General features: G+C 45.3%; 1 protein-coding gene across 1 annotated transcript in view; it reads left to right on the top strand.

Annotated features, from left to right (window-relative positions):
- Window positions 1-3,675: 3,675 nt before the first annotated feature.
- Window positions 3,676-16,376, top strand: part of LOC109303469 (high-affinity choline transporter 1-like) — a 21,463-nt gene continuing 8,762 nt past the window's right edge. Inside the window, exons 1-6 of the mRNA XM_019525667.1 lie at window positions 3,676-4,517; window positions 5,771-5,884; window positions 7,735-7,890; window positions 8,406-8,554; window positions 12,002-12,145; window positions 15,496-15,649. Of these exons, the coding sequence (XP_019381212.1) occupies window positions 4,340-4,517; window positions 5,771-5,884; window positions 7,735-7,890; window positions 8,406-8,554; window positions 12,002-12,145; window positions 15,496-15,649 (895 nt within the window). The 5' untranslated portion in view covers window positions 3,676-4,339. The remainder of the gene's footprint in view (window positions 4,518-5,770; window positions 5,885-7,734; window positions 7,891-8,405; window positions 8,555-12,001; window positions 12,146-15,495; window positions 15,650-16,376) is intronic.

The raw sequence follows: 16,376 nt of genomic DNA, 5'->3' as shown, positions 1-16,376 counted from the left end.
AATAAGCTGAATATGAGCCAGCAGTGTGCCCTTGTTGCCGAGAAGACTAACAGCATACTAGGCTGCATTGGTACGTGTGTTGCCAGTAGGTCCAGGGAAGTGATTCTTCCCTTCTATTCAGCACTAGTGAGGCCGCATCTGGAGTACTGTGTTCAGTTTTGGGGGCCCCCCTATAGAAAGAATGTGAACATATTGGAGACAGTCCAGTGGAGGGCAACAAAAATGGTGAGGGAGCTGGGGGACATGACTTCTGAGGACAGTCTGAGGGAACTGGGCTTATTTAGTCTAGAGAAGAGAAGACTGAGGGGTATTTAATGCAGCCTTCAACTACTTGAAGCGAGGTTCAAAAGAGGATGGAGCTAGATTGGTCTCAGTGGTGGCAGATGACAGAACAAGGACAACAGTCTCAGGTTGCAGCAAGGGAGTTTAAATTAGATATTAGGAAGCACGTTCTCACTAGGAGGGTAGTACAACACTGGAACAGGTTACCCAGAGAGGTGGTGGAAGTTCCATCCTTGGAGGTTTTCAAAACCCAGACAGACAAAGCTTTGGCTGGGATGATCTAGTTGGGTACTGTCTGCTTTGAGTTGGACTAGATGACCTCTTGAGGTCCCTTCCAACCCTAACTTTCTATAATTCTATGAATATGATCAACTGTGGGCACTTCTACGTGATGCTACATAACCATAGCAATGCATTATGGCAATGGCAACGTAGTGTCCATGGATGTCTACATGTGACCAACAGCTACTTTGCTGTAGTGATGCACTCCCTTGGTATAGCGTTCCACTGTAGCAAGGTAACTGCTAAAAATAGCCATGCACTGCTCGTACAGTGCAGTATAGGCTGTTACTGTGCCATGATTTAGTACTTCCAAAAGGTGCAGTAACAATGTTGCCATAGCAACATGTGTAGACACGCATTGTATTCTATTATGTAGCAGGAGTAAGAGTTTTGCCTTTCTTTAACTTTTACTATTTGTAATACTATTTATGTTCTTATAGGATGTTCCATATTGTAACAGACCAATAGTTCAGGTACTCAAAAATCCTGCTTTCAAGAGTGGCCAATACTAGTTGTTTAAAAAAAAGACAAACTCCCCATAGGACACATCTACGTGTCACCCTACATCACCGTAGTGATGCGCTACATTGTTATACAACACGCTTCAGTGAGGTAGCAGTCACATGAGTTTACAAGTGACTGGCAGCTACTTTGCTGTAGCAGCATGCTACCTCATTTTAGTGTGCTGCTATGGCAAAGTAGTGGCTAAAACTAACCATGCGCTGTGAGCATGGCACAGGGTGGTTACTGCATCATGCTTTAGTATTTCCAAAAGGAAGTATTAAAGCACAGCCCAATAACAATGTCACCATAGGGGGAGATGTGCCTATAATGTATTGAGCTGTGTAATACTGTATTGCTATTGAGAGGGAGAAGATGGTTTTCCAGTTCCCTGCTTTGCAATGGATTTCAGGTATAACCTTAAATAAATGAATTCACTTCTACATGCTTGTAAAATTGGGAATTAATTTGCTTCCCATCTTTACATGGGACTTTATTCACCGGTATCTATGAAGTGCCTTGAGATCCTAAATGAAAATAAAGTATCAGAGTATGCTTTGAAACACAATTAATGATTTCCCTATGCTGGCTAATACAGCTAATGCTTACATTGTTTTACTGTTTAAGACACTAACAACTTTTTATTAGTCATATGTGGTTTTAATAGATTTTGACAGAGAAGGGCCCCTCTAAAACCAGATAATGAGAGAGAGATTTTGCCTCCTCAGGAGTCAGAACTATCACTACAATAAGAATACATTTCTATTTTAGTAACGCATATGTCATGACCAGTCAAAACTAACAAATTTTATGGAACTTTATGTCATTCTAAAAACATATCAAAGGAGAGAAGAAAGATCTTTTGGGAACAAAAACTAAATGTTTTCTTTTCTAAATTGGAGAAATTAATGACTCACTTGAAGAGAAGTAACTGATAATACACTCTGAACTGTTTAGTCTGTTCTGAAGGATAGAAAAGGTTTTATCTTTCTGCAGAGGACTTCCCTTTTAAATAAATTAAACAAAAAAGGGGAATAAATGCCTGCAGAACATTGTATTTGGGCCTCAAATCAAAGATTCTGGACAAAGGTTAAGACTCAGGCTGGGCGAAATTTCGCCGGGTGTTTAATTTCGAAGCTGTTTCGATGCATTTTGAGCTTGAAATAGCAAAAGCAAACTGAAACAAAAGCTTTCAAAACAACTTCAAAATGAAACAAGGGCGCTCAGAAAGTTTCAAAAGTTTTGAAGACGGGCTTGCTTGGCTTCAGCGCCAGTCCCAGCTGGCAGCACCAGCCTCCTGTCATCCAACGCAGAACTGGAGGCCGTGACCCCGGGGTGGATTCTGGCACAGCCCCCAGCCCTCCCGGGGGTGCAGGGCCCCAGATCTGTGTGTTGGATGACAGCAGCAGTGCTAATCTTTCTGGCGCTCAGCACGGGCTGCACCCAGCGCCAGTCCCAGCCCGCAGCAGCAGCCTCCTGTCATCCAGCAGGCAGACTGGGGGCTCGTCCACACCCCTTGGATGGCTGCAGGGCTGTGCTGGACTCCTCCCAGGGGTGCAGGCCCCCGATCTGCCTGGCAGATGACAGGAGGCTGCTGCTGCCACCTGGAACCGGCACTGGGTGCAGCCTGCACCCAGCGCCGGGAAGGTTGGTGCTGCCGCTGGCCCCCTGCAGCAGAACCAGCCTCCTGTCATCCAGCAGGCAGATCAGGGGTCACACCCCCAGGAGGAGTCTGGCACAGCCCCTGCAGCCCTCCTGAGGGTGCAGGCAGGCCATTGATCTCTCTGCCAGATGACAGGAGACTGCTGCTGCCAGCTAGGGCCAGCAGCACCACCAATCTCCCTGGTGGTGGGTGCAGGTTGCACCCAATGCTGGTCTCAGTCAGCAGCAGCAGCCTCCTGTCATCTGGCAGGCGGATCAGGGGCCCATCTGCACCCCCTGGAGGGCTGTGGGGCTCTGCCGGACTCCTTCCAGGAGTGCGGGCCTCTGGTCTGCCTGCCGGATGACAGGAGGCTGCTGCTACCAGCTGGGACCAGCGCTGGGCGCAACCTGCACCCAGTGCCGGGAAGACTGGTGCTGCCTCTGGCCCCAGTCAGCAACAGCAGCCTCCTGTCATCCAGCAGGCAGCCACCCAGATTCAAATTCAATAATTTGAATTATTTTAAAATCAGAAATGTCTGGCAAAATTCTTCTTAAGGTCCTGAAGGAATTAGCTGAAGAAATCACAGAGCCACTGGCCATAATATGTGCCAGGACATGGATGAAAGGGGAGGTCCCACAGGACTGGAGAAGGGCTAACAGTGTCCATCTTCAAAAAAGAGAAAAGGGGGACCCAGGGAATCCTCCACCAGCCTACATTCGATACCTGGGAGGTAACCAGCACAAATGATAAAACAGCCAGTTTGTAAACATCTGAAGAAGGCACCAGGAGCTAACATAATTTGTTCTGAAAAGTTCATGCCAAAATAACTTGATATTCTTCTTTGACAGAGTAACCAGTTTGATGGATGAGGAGAACACAGTGGAAAAAATATGCCTGCACTCATAGTAAGACTTCTATCAAATCTATCTGCTCTGTCAAAACTGTAGTTAAGAGTCTCTCAGATGTGCAACTGCACTCTGGACTGGTCTCTTAGTCAAACAAAATGGGTGCTGTTGGACTCTCATTGCTGAGCTACAAACACAGCAGCACAAGGGGCCTTGAACTATCCTTCATTCTGCTATCAGGACTATCAGACCTTCCACGGCCAGCTTGCCGAATGTTTTCAGAACACAGTGCATGGCGGGGCCACCGACCATCTGTTTACAAAGTGTTATATTAAAAAGAAAAACACTATGCACTTCCTAGCTCTTCCTCTTCTTGACACTCCACAGTCACTATTGGTGTACATTAGATCCTTAGGTTTATTGTTGAACTAAAGGTCATCTCGGGAGTTGTGGCCATTAATCCTTTTACAAAACAGTGCAGTTAAAAGAAGCAGTTTAGAGGTCTAGACTTGCAAACTCCAGCTAAGAATACAGACTGGCAAACTGTTCAAGAAGAAATTTTTCATTTGGCATCAAGGTTCTACTTCTAGGATAAATACTGGGACACAGGCAAGTCACAGCAAAGACCTTCACTTCCAGCGATCTCTACCACTGTGAGGAAGGATTGAATGATGTGGCTTCCAGCATTTGGAATTACATCTCAATAGACAGAAGACGAAAGACTGAAGATCTAACATCTAATCATAAATCCATATTAATCTGTGTGATCTGAATTACTTTGCAAAAAATGGGTCTGAATATACCTGGGTTGGTAGGTTTGAGTGTGTTTTATGCCATAACTTTAGCCACTGGAATCTGGGCTTCTTTGAGAAGCAAAAGAGATAAGAAAAATAGGAGCACAAGTGAAATGGTCATGGTGGGAGACAGGAACATGAATTTTTTGGTTGGATTGTTCACTGCAACTGGTAAGTGTTCTTAAAGTAAATTCTTTCCGTTTTTTCCCCCCATTTTAAAAATGTTCATTCTGTTGTTTGGTTTCTAATCCAAGAACTAATTTTAACTAAGATAAAGAGTTAAAGTTTTATTAATCGGTGCATGCATTTACACGTGTAGTAGTTCACACTAGGGTTGGCAAGCCAGTCAATTGACTGGTCAAATATTGTCAGTTGACCAATCAATTGTCTGCGTATTTTTTGACTAGTTAATGATTATAGCAACTTTACAAAAAAATTACATTTCTGTAGTTTTCTTGACAGAAATATGATTTTTTATTTTTAATGCATTTTAAGGGAAAATTTGTGCTTTTTCTGTGTATGATTTGGACCTATTGGCAATTTTTTACCAATATTTGACCAGTAGATTGACCAAACTTTATTTGATTGGTCAAATACCCAACCATCGAGATTCTATGCAGTTTAACACCTTCCATAGTCCACTGGAAAAATAAAGGGACTCCCAACGTCGTACAGCACTTTGCATTAAGCTAATATGTGGTCCTAATTTAGACCTAGATTCTCCTGCCCAGGTTGTAAGCAGTTCCATACTCCTGGAGCTGTCTCATTACGTATGAGATGGTATTCAGCCTGAGTAAGAGTATTAAAACTTGGCATGAATAGGTTCAAGAAAGAGAGCATTTCCTCATGGATGTCTTCTGTACTTTCTCATTATTAGAGACTTGCCCCTCTTTCTTGTCTTTTGGAGAATGCTGCCCCACGTGACATGTCTGGGAAGTGTATTTGGTTGCCTTATAATAAGGCAGGGCTGAAGATTCATGTGTTGGAAGGCAGTGTTTGTCTTGCTGTTTGTGGGGTTTCCTTAATTATAATTATTACTGTAAAGGGAACTGATACATAGGTATTCTATTGTTTAAGTTATTCAGGTAGAACAAATGTAATGCTTTTACTGTATGCTTTCACCTGTGTCAAGTAGCAATAAAAAGAAAGGTATACAAATTCTCTCTAAAAATGTAAACATTAATGTTTCTTCAATGCAAACTCAGCTATCCACTGTGGCGTATAATTGCCTTACTCACACTGGATAGCATATCCTACTCCAAGAGTAGTATTGTGGAAGTAAATACAACTATGAAAAAATATTTGTGTGTGAATAAAATGTTCTCAATACAGACCGGGGTTTCTAGCACGTTTTAGGGAGGCTAGCGGGAAATATGCGGCATAGCTCTCTTTTCTAACTTTCTCCTCTAATTCTTTTCTTGCAGCCACCTGGGTCGGTGGAGCGTATATCAATGGTACAGCTGAAATTGTCTATCTACCCACAAGAGGACTATTGTGGGTCCAAGCACCTGTAGGATTTGCTTTGTCCCTTGTTATCGGTAAAAAGTATTTCAGGAACCCATTGTTTAAAAATCCAGTGCTGTTAATCTAAAGTAGTTTAATGAACCCCGGGTAACTGTCAAAGATTAAGGGCTGTTACATGATTCTGCATGGACTGTACATGCCAGAACAGTCAGAGAACTGCCTGAGTAGTTGGCAGACCATCTGTACCTTGCATGTGATGGTCTATGGGAATATTATTCCTATGATTACATGAGGGTTCAGATGAAGGTACTCCAAAGCGGAGCACCTTCATTAACATCTGTCAGTGCATGCTGGGTGCAGGGCTGGGCTGACAGACTCTGTGGCAGAAGGCAGGGCAGGGCGGCACCTGAGATACTAACTGGTTCATAGAGCTATGATTCTTTGTAAGTGATTGTGTACTTCAGCAGGCGCTCTTAATGGACTTGGAAAAAGGATTTTAAATAAAGAGGAATTTAAATACAAAGGAAAAGACTGGGAAAGGGAGCACTAGTGATGGAGACAAGACAAAAGAAAAGTTGAAAAGTTATACAAGATGTCCCAAAGGAACGCACTGAGGTTCAGACCTTCAATCTGGCCAGAGTTCTTGGGACGTGAGACTCTGCAGCCCCACTGCTCTAGACCCCGAAACCAGTGATGAGACTTTCTGACATTCCCCTGTCGTTGACACACATGCAGAGTCACTTCTGTGCATACTCTGGCTTTGACTCACTGACTAGCTTCAGAGCAGCTGTCACACAGTGAAAAATCTTAGCCTCCCCCAGTTTGGAGGCATTCTAGGAAAACCAATTTTGCTGAGCTTGTCCACTCCTTAGCAAACTCTAACAAGCACTTTTGATGACTTTTGGGTTAGTCTGTTCAGGGAGATGTCTAGCGTTATAATAAGCAGGGTTAGGGTGTACCTGGCTGGCATCAAATTGTACCTTTCTCTTGACATTGTTATTATCAATCTGTCACGACTGCTATTATAATGTCAAACTAATATAAAACTGAAGTAATAAGTATGGGACCAGTACTTTCTGTGGGCCAATTTTCCAGGCAGATGCAATAGGGAAAAGATTGAGACACAAAAGAATGGGGTGCACACTAGGAAATATTTATCTGGTGAAGAGTATGAAGAGCATGATCCACTGACATCAGTGGGTAGGTTCCCCCTGACTCCAATATGAATCAGGCCCAAAAATCTGTGAGACTGCAACCCTTCTTCATGTGAGTAATCCTTTTCATATGCGATGCCCCAACCACTGTGGGACCAATCCTGTAGCCTTTAGCAGTCATTCTCAGACAAGCCATTCTGTTGGCTTCAGGATTAGGCACTAGATGCATTCACCAGTTGTAATGGAGCTCCCTGTGTGAGCCAGGCTTGCTCAGGTGAGAAAGGAATTTAGGACTTACCTCACATTACGAAGGTTGGATGTCAAAAAGAAAATGATAATCCTGGTTAGAGAGAATGGAGTTGTAGGCTTTATACACATACCTGAAAGTAGTATGGTATTTACCTTGGCAGGTTGCATGGTATTCAGCATTTACAAAATGAAAGATAAACGTATTGACTTCTTATGGCCAAAGCATATTTTTTAAGATAATGAAAGACCCATAAGAGGGTGGTTTAATTCACCTGAAAACACTGGTTATAGATTACATTTCAAAAACTGGGTAAGAAAGGCTGTTTCATATATTATAGAGATGACAGCCTGGCTGACATCGTAATGGGAAAACATTAGCAGAATGATATGGTGTGACTAGCAAATGCTGAGTAGGGTTTGGCCTTAATCCAGATGCCATTTAGACAAGAGGGTTGTACTGATCCTTTACCTCAGGAGATGATACACACAGCATACAATGAAAATATTGTCTTTTTCAATAGGTGGTCTCTTCTTTGTAAAGCCAATGAGATCCAGAAATTATGTGACAATGATGGACCCTCTCCAAGAAACATATGGGAACATGATTGCAAGCCTTCTCTTTATTCCATCATTGATAGGAGATATATTCTGGTTTGCAGCTATTCTTGCTTCCTTAGGTAAATATATGTGCTTTGCTGTTGTGTTTAATTAAAAAACTAGCAAGAAATAGACAAATAAGGAGCAGGAGATAGGCATGGAAAATATCCTTTGAATTAAGTACAGAGAGTTGCACTTCATACTACTTTTGCAGGTTGTTTGTTTATCCTTCATTTGGGAAAATATGGTGTTCATTTTTTCCTTTTCCCATCTTCTCCTGCAGATTTTAAACAAAATTGATAGAAACTAATGAACCCTTATAGCAAAAAATGCATACTTTTATGGTAATGCTTTACTTACAATTTAGTATTATGTACATGTTGCAGATAGGTAAACTAAAATATAAAAAGTAAAGTGACTTGGACAAAGTCACAGTAAGTTAGTGGCAGACCAAAAAATAGACCTCAGTAATCTTTGGCTTCTAGCTCTGTATGCTAACCACTAAACTTCTGTAATATTTGTATCATTTAACTACTTTTTTTGCTCAATATGATATTGGTATATTATAGTAATTCAAAACTATCTCTCTCTAAAGGAGCAACAATGCAAGTCATTCTGGGCATCAAAAGCTATCTGTCTATCATTATTTCAGCATCTGCTGTTATACTCTATACTTTACTGGGAGGCCTATACTCAGTTGCATACACAGATGTGGTACAGCTGCTTTTTCTTATGCTCAGCTTGGTAAGTCCCGAACACTTCTCTTATCAGTCTTCTTATGGTATGCAACTATGTATGAGGGAAAAAATTCTACTCATGTTTTCACCAGTCAGTCCAAACTAACTCTAGGCATACTGGTCCCAGACCCCAGTTTAGTTGTTCATCTGTTGCTTATACAGGGTGCATCTACACAAGACACTTTACTGCAAAACAGTGTAGCTTACTGAGCAGTAAGCATGTGTGTCTACATGTTCACATGCTTACTGCACAGTAAACCTCACTAATTGTGAGTAAATTTTCTGCCTGCAAATGCAAGCAACAAATTTACTTGCAATTATTAACTGTGCAGTAATGCTCATGTAGACACTCGACCAAGAGCAAATCTTCTCCCAGTCAACTGGCCACCAGGGAGCAGAAGATTGCTCCTTCCCCTGGGAGCTGCCTGCTGCTGGGACAGGCTCGACCACCAGAGCTTGGGTGGTAGCTATGTTCACCTGCCCTGGCAGCAGGATCTCTAGGCCCCCATGCTCCGAGACTGTGATTGGGGAGTAGGGGCTGGGAGACCCTTATCTCCTAGGGCTGGCTCTGGGCTCACAAGGCTGGCGCTGGGAGATTCTTTTCTCCCAGCATTGGCCCCATGAAGGTAGAGCTGGCACTAGGACCTCCCTGCTTGTGGGGGCTGGGGAGCTTGTTCCCCACCCACCCAGCTCCACAATCACAGAGCTGAGTGGGGAACAAACACTCCAGCTCCTACCCCGCAATTGTGGAGTGGGGGCTGGGAACTATCCTGGTCAGAGGCAGGTCCCAGCTTCTCACCCCCATCGGGCAATTGAAGCGTGGGGCTTGGAAAGAGCTGAAGGGGGGGGGCAGGTCCCAGCCCCCTGCCCCAATCCACCGGTGGGGCAGCTAGTAGCAAACCACAGGCTGGGTGGGGAATCCCCACTGATCTGGGTTGAACTGGGCTAGCAGAGCACCAGGGATCAGCCTGCCAGTCCAGGGCCCAGCAGGCTGGGCTGTGGAGGGGCTGGCTGGGGCACGAGGGTGCTTCAGCACAGGGCTAGTCAGAAGGTAGCCACCGCTCTGAAACACCCTCATGCCTCAATCAGCTGTGTCAGCATCTATACATGTGCTGCTGCAAAGCTTTTTTTTTTAAATACAAGAACTATACGAGTTTTTTAAATACAATTACTAGCCTGTTACAGAGTTTACTCCAGCCTAATACAGGTGCACGTGTAGATGCCAAGACTTTTGAAAACACTTTCTCCCTGGTGACCATTTTTGGTGGCCCATTTCTGCTCTCCATTTGAAAATTGAATAATTATTTTAAAATGTATAGCATTTTTTGCTGTAGGTCATTGGTACTCAGCCTCTAGCCTGAGGGTCAGATCCAACCTGTGGAGCCATGTCATCCATAAATCTATTCTCCATGGGTCTGGAAATTTGGTGGTGTAGGGAGCAGTGGCAATTAATACTGTCACCACTCCCTTGCTGCCAAAGTACCACACCCTTCAGGCCAGACTACATGGCCCTGTGTGTGGAGCTGGGGTAAGGAGTGCTATCTGCCATGGGGCCTAATTTGGCATGTGGGATTGGGGTTGGGGCTGAAACCTGATCTGGTATGCAGGACTGGGGTTACATGCTAGTTTGGCTACACACACTGGATCAGGCCGCAGCTGGGCTGGCCCTGCATATTGGATTGGACACTGGCCCTGCATGCTGGATCAGGCCCCAGCCCCATGTGCTCAATTGGTCCACAGATGATATCTGGCCCACGGACCTACCCTACATTACTCATCCAGCCCATGGGCTTAAAAGGTTGGGCACTACTTGAACATGGGTTCATTCGAGGCAGGTCCTGTCAGACCAACCTAGTGGCCTTCTGCAACCAGGTCACAAAATCCTTGGATGCAGGTGTCATGGTGGACGTAGTCCTTCTGGACTTTAGGAAGGCCTTCGACACTGTCTCTCACCCCATTCTTATTAAAAAATTAGGCGACTGTGGCACTGATGCCTACACAGTCAGATGGGTTGCAAATTGGCTGGAGGGCCACACCCAGACAGTTGTGGTGGACAGGTCATTTTCAACTTGGAGGGCTGTGGGCAGTGGGGTCCCCCAGGGCTTAGTCCCTGGGCCCGCACTGTTCAATGTCTTCATCAGCAACTTGGACGAGAGGGTGAAAAGCACCTTGTTCAAATTCACGGATGACACTAAGATGTGGGGAGAAGTGGGCACACTGGAGGAGAGGGACAGGCTGCCACTAGATCTGGACAGGTTACAGGGGTGGGAGCATGAGAATAGGATGGGTTTCAATATTAACAAGTGCAAGGTGCTGCACCTGGGGAGGAAGAACCAGCACCATACCTACAGGCTGGGGAACTCCCTTCTCATCAGTGCAGAGGCAGAAAAGGATCTTGGAGTCACTATTGATGCCAAAATGAACATGGGCCAGCAGTGTGGGGACGCAGTCAGGAAGGCCAACTGCACCTTGTCATGCATCCACAGATGCATCTCGAGCAGATCCAAGGAGGTGATCCTCCCCCTCTATGTGGCACTGGTCAGGCCGCAGCTGGAGTACCGCGTCCAGTTCTGGGCACTGCACTTCAGAAGGGATGTGGCCAGCATTGAGAGGGTCCAGAGGAGGGCCACTTGCATGACCAGGGGACAGCAGGGCAGGCCCTATGAGGAGAGGCTACGGAACCTGAACCTGTTCAGCCTCCAGAAGAGAAGGCTGAGGGGGGATCTAGTGGCCATCTACAAACTAGTGGGGGGGGACCAGCAGGCTATGGGAGAGTCCCTGTTCCCCCGAGCACTACCGGGAGTAACAAGGAATAACGGCCATAAGTTGACTGAGAGCAGATTCAGGCTAGATATCAGGAGGCGCTACTTTACAGTCAGGGCGGCAATGATCTGGAACCAACTTCTGAGGGAAGTGGTGCTGGCTCCTACCCTGGGGATCTTCAAAAGGAAGCTATGCAACCACCTCGCCGGGGTCGTTTCATCCCAGCATCCTTTCCTGCCCAGGGCAGGGGTTCAGACTTCATGATCCACTTAGGTCCCTTCCAACTCTACCAAATATGAAACTACTGCTGTGTATGTGATGTGTACAGTAGTCTACGACAGATGAGAAGCATAATGAATTATACTGGGCCAGCACTGAAAGGCCTTGTGGGAAGAACATGTATGAAAAAAGGAATTTGAATGAGGCTGGTAGAACTGCTTGAAAACAAAAGGAAAAGGAAGTGGTCTATAGGAATAAAAGGTGGTATGAAACGAAGACCAAAGCAGGAGAAGAAAACACAAGCAGATGGATGTCCAGACAGAAGGCCTGGGTTGGTGTAGGTGGCAGAAGTAGGTGAAAAGGAGGAAATTAAGAATGCAGACTCTGGAGAACTTTGCAGGCAAGGGTGCAGAGCATGAGTTTGATAGAGAAGTGAGGGGGCATAGATTCATTGTTTCCATTTTAATCCCAGTGGATCTGCATCCCATTTGCCCTGATACATTCTGCAACAGAAAGCATTTCTTATACTGCTACTCATGACTTCTACCAACCCCCTTGGATTGGAAAAATAGAGAAAGAGTATCTTGGAAGGTGGCTGGATGACTTCTTATATCTGGTAAGAAATGTTCCTTGTGGGACTGGGTGAGCTGGGTGAATGGTACAGTTGCTTACTCCAAACCCAGTCCTAAGAACAGGAGGTTCCTGTTGTTTACAGCACAGAAGGATTTTGATAAGCTGATGTTTGATTATCAGGCAGATGGGAGAGGAAGCCAGACATTTACTTCACACCAGGGTTGGCTCTGATACTCTGAACAGGGCCAGAAGAAGTAGAGTCATTAAGGAGGCTCAGTTCTCTCCTTCATTTCAGCCATGTAAAGGAAAGCAGCTCATCAGCAGGAATGGGGAGACCACTGTTCAATTCTGGGCACTGAATGAGAAATTTCCTAACTTTTGAGTGCTCAACCAAGCAACCTTTTTTTAACCTAGTTGCCTGTAATTTCTTTTATTTTTAGAGAGCTGAAAAACCCTCAGAAATTCCATCATATGTTCCCATAATGCCACCTGCATGCGTCATCCCCAAGTCGAGCACAGTCCTGTACTTGATCTCTCTGAGGTGCTGGTTGTAGCTGTGTTGGTCTAAGGACATAGACAGACAAGTAAAAAACTGCAGAATCTCTCTCTGCCTGAAGAAGGGCGTTTGTGCCTGAAAGCTTGCAAAAAAACCCAATTTTTCCAACTATTTAGTTGGTCTACTAAAATATATCATGTTTACCCAAAGAACCTTGTCTGCCTTGATCACTCAAAGTAACTCATAGCATTAGTAGATTGCCATCTTTGTAAAACAGCAGTAGAAGGGAGGAGAATATCTGCTTCGCCAGTATTTCATAGATATTAGGGCCGTGCGAGGCTTCGGAAAGAGCTTCGGATCTGGAGAAAATTCGGATGCTTCAGGGTCTGAAGCAGCATATCTGGGTCAAAGCGCCAACCTCATTTGGCTTCCCAAAGCAGTTCGGAGCCACCTCGGAGATCTGGCCATAGGGTATAATGGGGAAACAATAAAATATCTATAACTTTGTTGTTTTTTGTCTGATTTGGGTGGAATTTTCAGGGATGGTAGACTCTGCAGAGAGAATGAAGCCTGCCAAGTTTCAAGAAGATCGGTGCAGGGGTTTGGGGGGAACTTCTGCTCAAGCTGTGGACAAGCACAACTCGTGCCATGGGTGCTTGTGGGACTGACTGTCTCTGGCTTGGGGTGGGGAGGGGAGACAGTACTGCAGGCCTGGCTGCTAAGCTGCTGTGTTACCAGTTACCAATCAAGCAATCATGATTCACTCAGGGACCAAGGACTCAGGGACCAGCTCAATACACAGGACCCAGCTACTACATAATGACTTAAGGAGCATCAATTAGCACCTACAAAACCAGGCTAAGGAGAGGAAAGAATCAATACAATCAGCTGCCCCAGGACAGACAGTCTTGGCACAAGTTTTGTCTGTCAGCAGCTAGGGGTGCAGGGCCCCAGAACCCCCCTGCACCGATCTCCTCCACAGCTGGCAGGTGTCGTGGCCTCAGCAGGGGCCATCATCCCTGCAGCTGTCATCCTGCTGCGCCTTAACACACACAGTGTCACCCATGTCACAAGTTTTGCTTGTCTGCAGCTCGTGGTGCAGTTCCCCCCAAACCCCTGCACCGATCTTCTTGTAACTTGGCAGATTTTATTCTCTTAGCAGAGGCTACAATTCCTGCAAGTTTCATCCAAATTGGACAAAAAACAACAAAATTATAGCTATTTAGTTGATTCCCCATTATACTCTATGGCCGGATCTCCAAGGCGGCTCTGAAGCTTCAGCTGGATTGAAGCGGAAACCCGATCCAGAGCTCCGGATCAGATCACGGCCATCTGAAGCAGCCAGCTCTGAAGCTGGATCAGATCGCTGCTGACTCGCACAGGTCCAATGGATAGATGCTGATAACAGGAGATTGACCAGATAGGGGAATCTTGGGTTCCACACCAAGCTCTGCAGGGGAGTGTGCTCAAGTGGACACAGTCTCTCACCCATTCTCCCCAAACTTGACTCCTTCTGCTCCATCCTCTCCAACCAGTCCCAGTCCCAGTCTTGTCTTCTACTGCTTGGCCCAGCTCCAGACTCCTCCCATAGCCATTCTCATCATAGCCCAACTCTTCCCACTCACCCAGTTTCAGGTCTTCTTACTTCAAGTTCACTGCCCAAGTCCCAGTCTTACCCTATTACTCCCAGGCTCTCTTTCCTTTCACTCTCTCCTAGGGTATTTGCTCATTCTTTGTATTCCATCTCCTTGACCCCGGACTCCTTGCACAGCCAGTTCCAGCTCCCACTCCTGGCTCTCCATCTAATCGTTTCTCCCATTTACTCCCAATCTTCTTCTTCTAGTTTAAGATCCTCATCTAATCTGTCACCCTGCCCAGCTTCTTGCCCTAGTTTCTTTGCCTAGGTCAGTGATTCTCAAGGTGCCATGAGATCTTTTTAAGGGAGCCAAGTGCCACAGAGTGCCACACTATGTTAGGTGTGCAGACATGATTCACAATATAAATCCAAAGATTTGAAACAGGAATCCATAGAGTTAAAATCATTCTGCCCTGCTGTGGCCTTTATGAGTTATTTGCAACAGAAGAATTCCTCTATTATTTTTCTGTGGTAAAAAAATGAGTGACACCTATGAGCTGGCATTTTCTGAGGGGTACCTTGAGACTATTGAGGGGATAGCTTGAATTTATTGAGGGGTGCCTTGGGTCTGAAATGGGCTGAGAGCCACTGGCCTAGCCAGTCCCACACCCTTCCCTTCATACACTAGACCTGTGTCCCCTCGGCCCCTATATTGTTCCTAGTCCCTGTCCAGTTCTCAAGTTTCTCCCCTTCCCTTCCATCTTCTCATCAGTCTTGGTATTGACCCTCCAGCCAAATAATCCCAAGGCCCATTTCCCTCACACACTCCCAATCCCACTGTTCCCTCACTTAGTTTCTGATCCTTGTCTCTTTGGCCAGACCGTTCCATCTCCTCTGGCTCCCATTGCTAACCTCCTCCCCCTCTGACGCCCAGGGCATGTCTACATGAGACACTTTACTGCATAGCAGACTAATTTGCTGCACAGCAAAGCATCACTGTTTACATATGCATGGCAATTAAGGTGCAGTAGACTAATTTACTGTGCTGCTGGATAGTCCCATCCGATACAAGTGCTATATGGCAGCTGGTGATTCTGGTTGAATTAAAAAGGCAAATATCGAGCAAGGGAAATTTCAGCCTTAATGAGTACAATTTAGCAAAATTATATACAAAGTTATATGTAAATGAAATCATGATTTTTATAATAGGAAGTTAGCTTTATGAAAGGGAAAACTAGCATCCCTATCAATAATGACAACCATAATTATAATGTTGGTGATGTCAGGCTAGGAAGACTGCATTAATGTTTGAATGTTTCAGGTTCTTGGAAGTATCCCATTTCAAACTTATTTCCAGCGAATTCTCTCAGCCGCCTCACCAAGACAAGCAAGTTTCATTTCCTATCTCTCTGGGCTGGGATGCCTTTTAATGGCCATCCCCTCCGTGCTCATAGGGGCAGTAGCAGCATCAACAGGTAAAAATAAGCAGGTGTCTTTGAGGAACCTACATATTTTTGTTCAGGGTTTTTAAAATGTACACTGGATGCAGCCTGATTTAGGTATCTTAATAAGCAGCCCTATTTCTGAAGTGCTGGGCATCTTGTAGTCTTTGGGGATACCAACTGCTGAGTGTTCAGCAGTTTTTTTTAAATCAGACTATTCCTGCTGTCAAAAAGTGGCATCAGGGAAAAGATGTCTTCTCCCATCAGGTCAGGTCCAGACATCTCTGGGGACAGAGTCCATTACTGACTCCTGCAGGCACAGCTGGGAAAAGGATTAAGCTTGGGATCTGTGATGGGCAAGGAACTTATTTTACTTGAAACTGAGACAGTTAAGAGGTGACTTGATCAAATCCCATAGGTAACTACTTGGAAAAAGTATACTAGGTGATGTTTGAAATTCAAAATATAAATAAGATTCAGATTCTTAAGAGTGAAGAATTATTAGTGAACAGTTTACCAAAGGATGTAGTAAGTGCATCATCACTTGATATATGGAACTAGATATCTTTATAAAAGATACTAGTAAAGTGCCCATCAAGAATGACTGGCCGGTGGCCGGGACAGAGAGCCACCACCCACAGCCCCGCAATGCTGTCATTCTGCATCTGGCAGCAAGCAACTGCCCCCACCCCGCTCTGTGTCCAGCCCTGTGCACCCCCCCCCACACACCTCAGACGTATGCCACAGATCCACCCAACCA

The sequence above is a fragment of the Gavialis gangeticus genome, unplaced genomic scaffold, assembly GCF_001723915.1.
Source record: "Gavialis gangeticus isolate Ggan-Ray unplaced genomic scaffold, GavGan_comp1, whole genome shotgun sequence".
In the NCBI taxonomy this organism is placed as follows: Eukaryota; Metazoa; Chordata; order Crocodylia; family Gavialidae; genus Gavialis; species Gavialis gangeticus.
The sequence above is the reverse complement of the archived record's forward strand: the minus strand, read 5'-3'. Positions and strand labels throughout refer to the sequence as shown.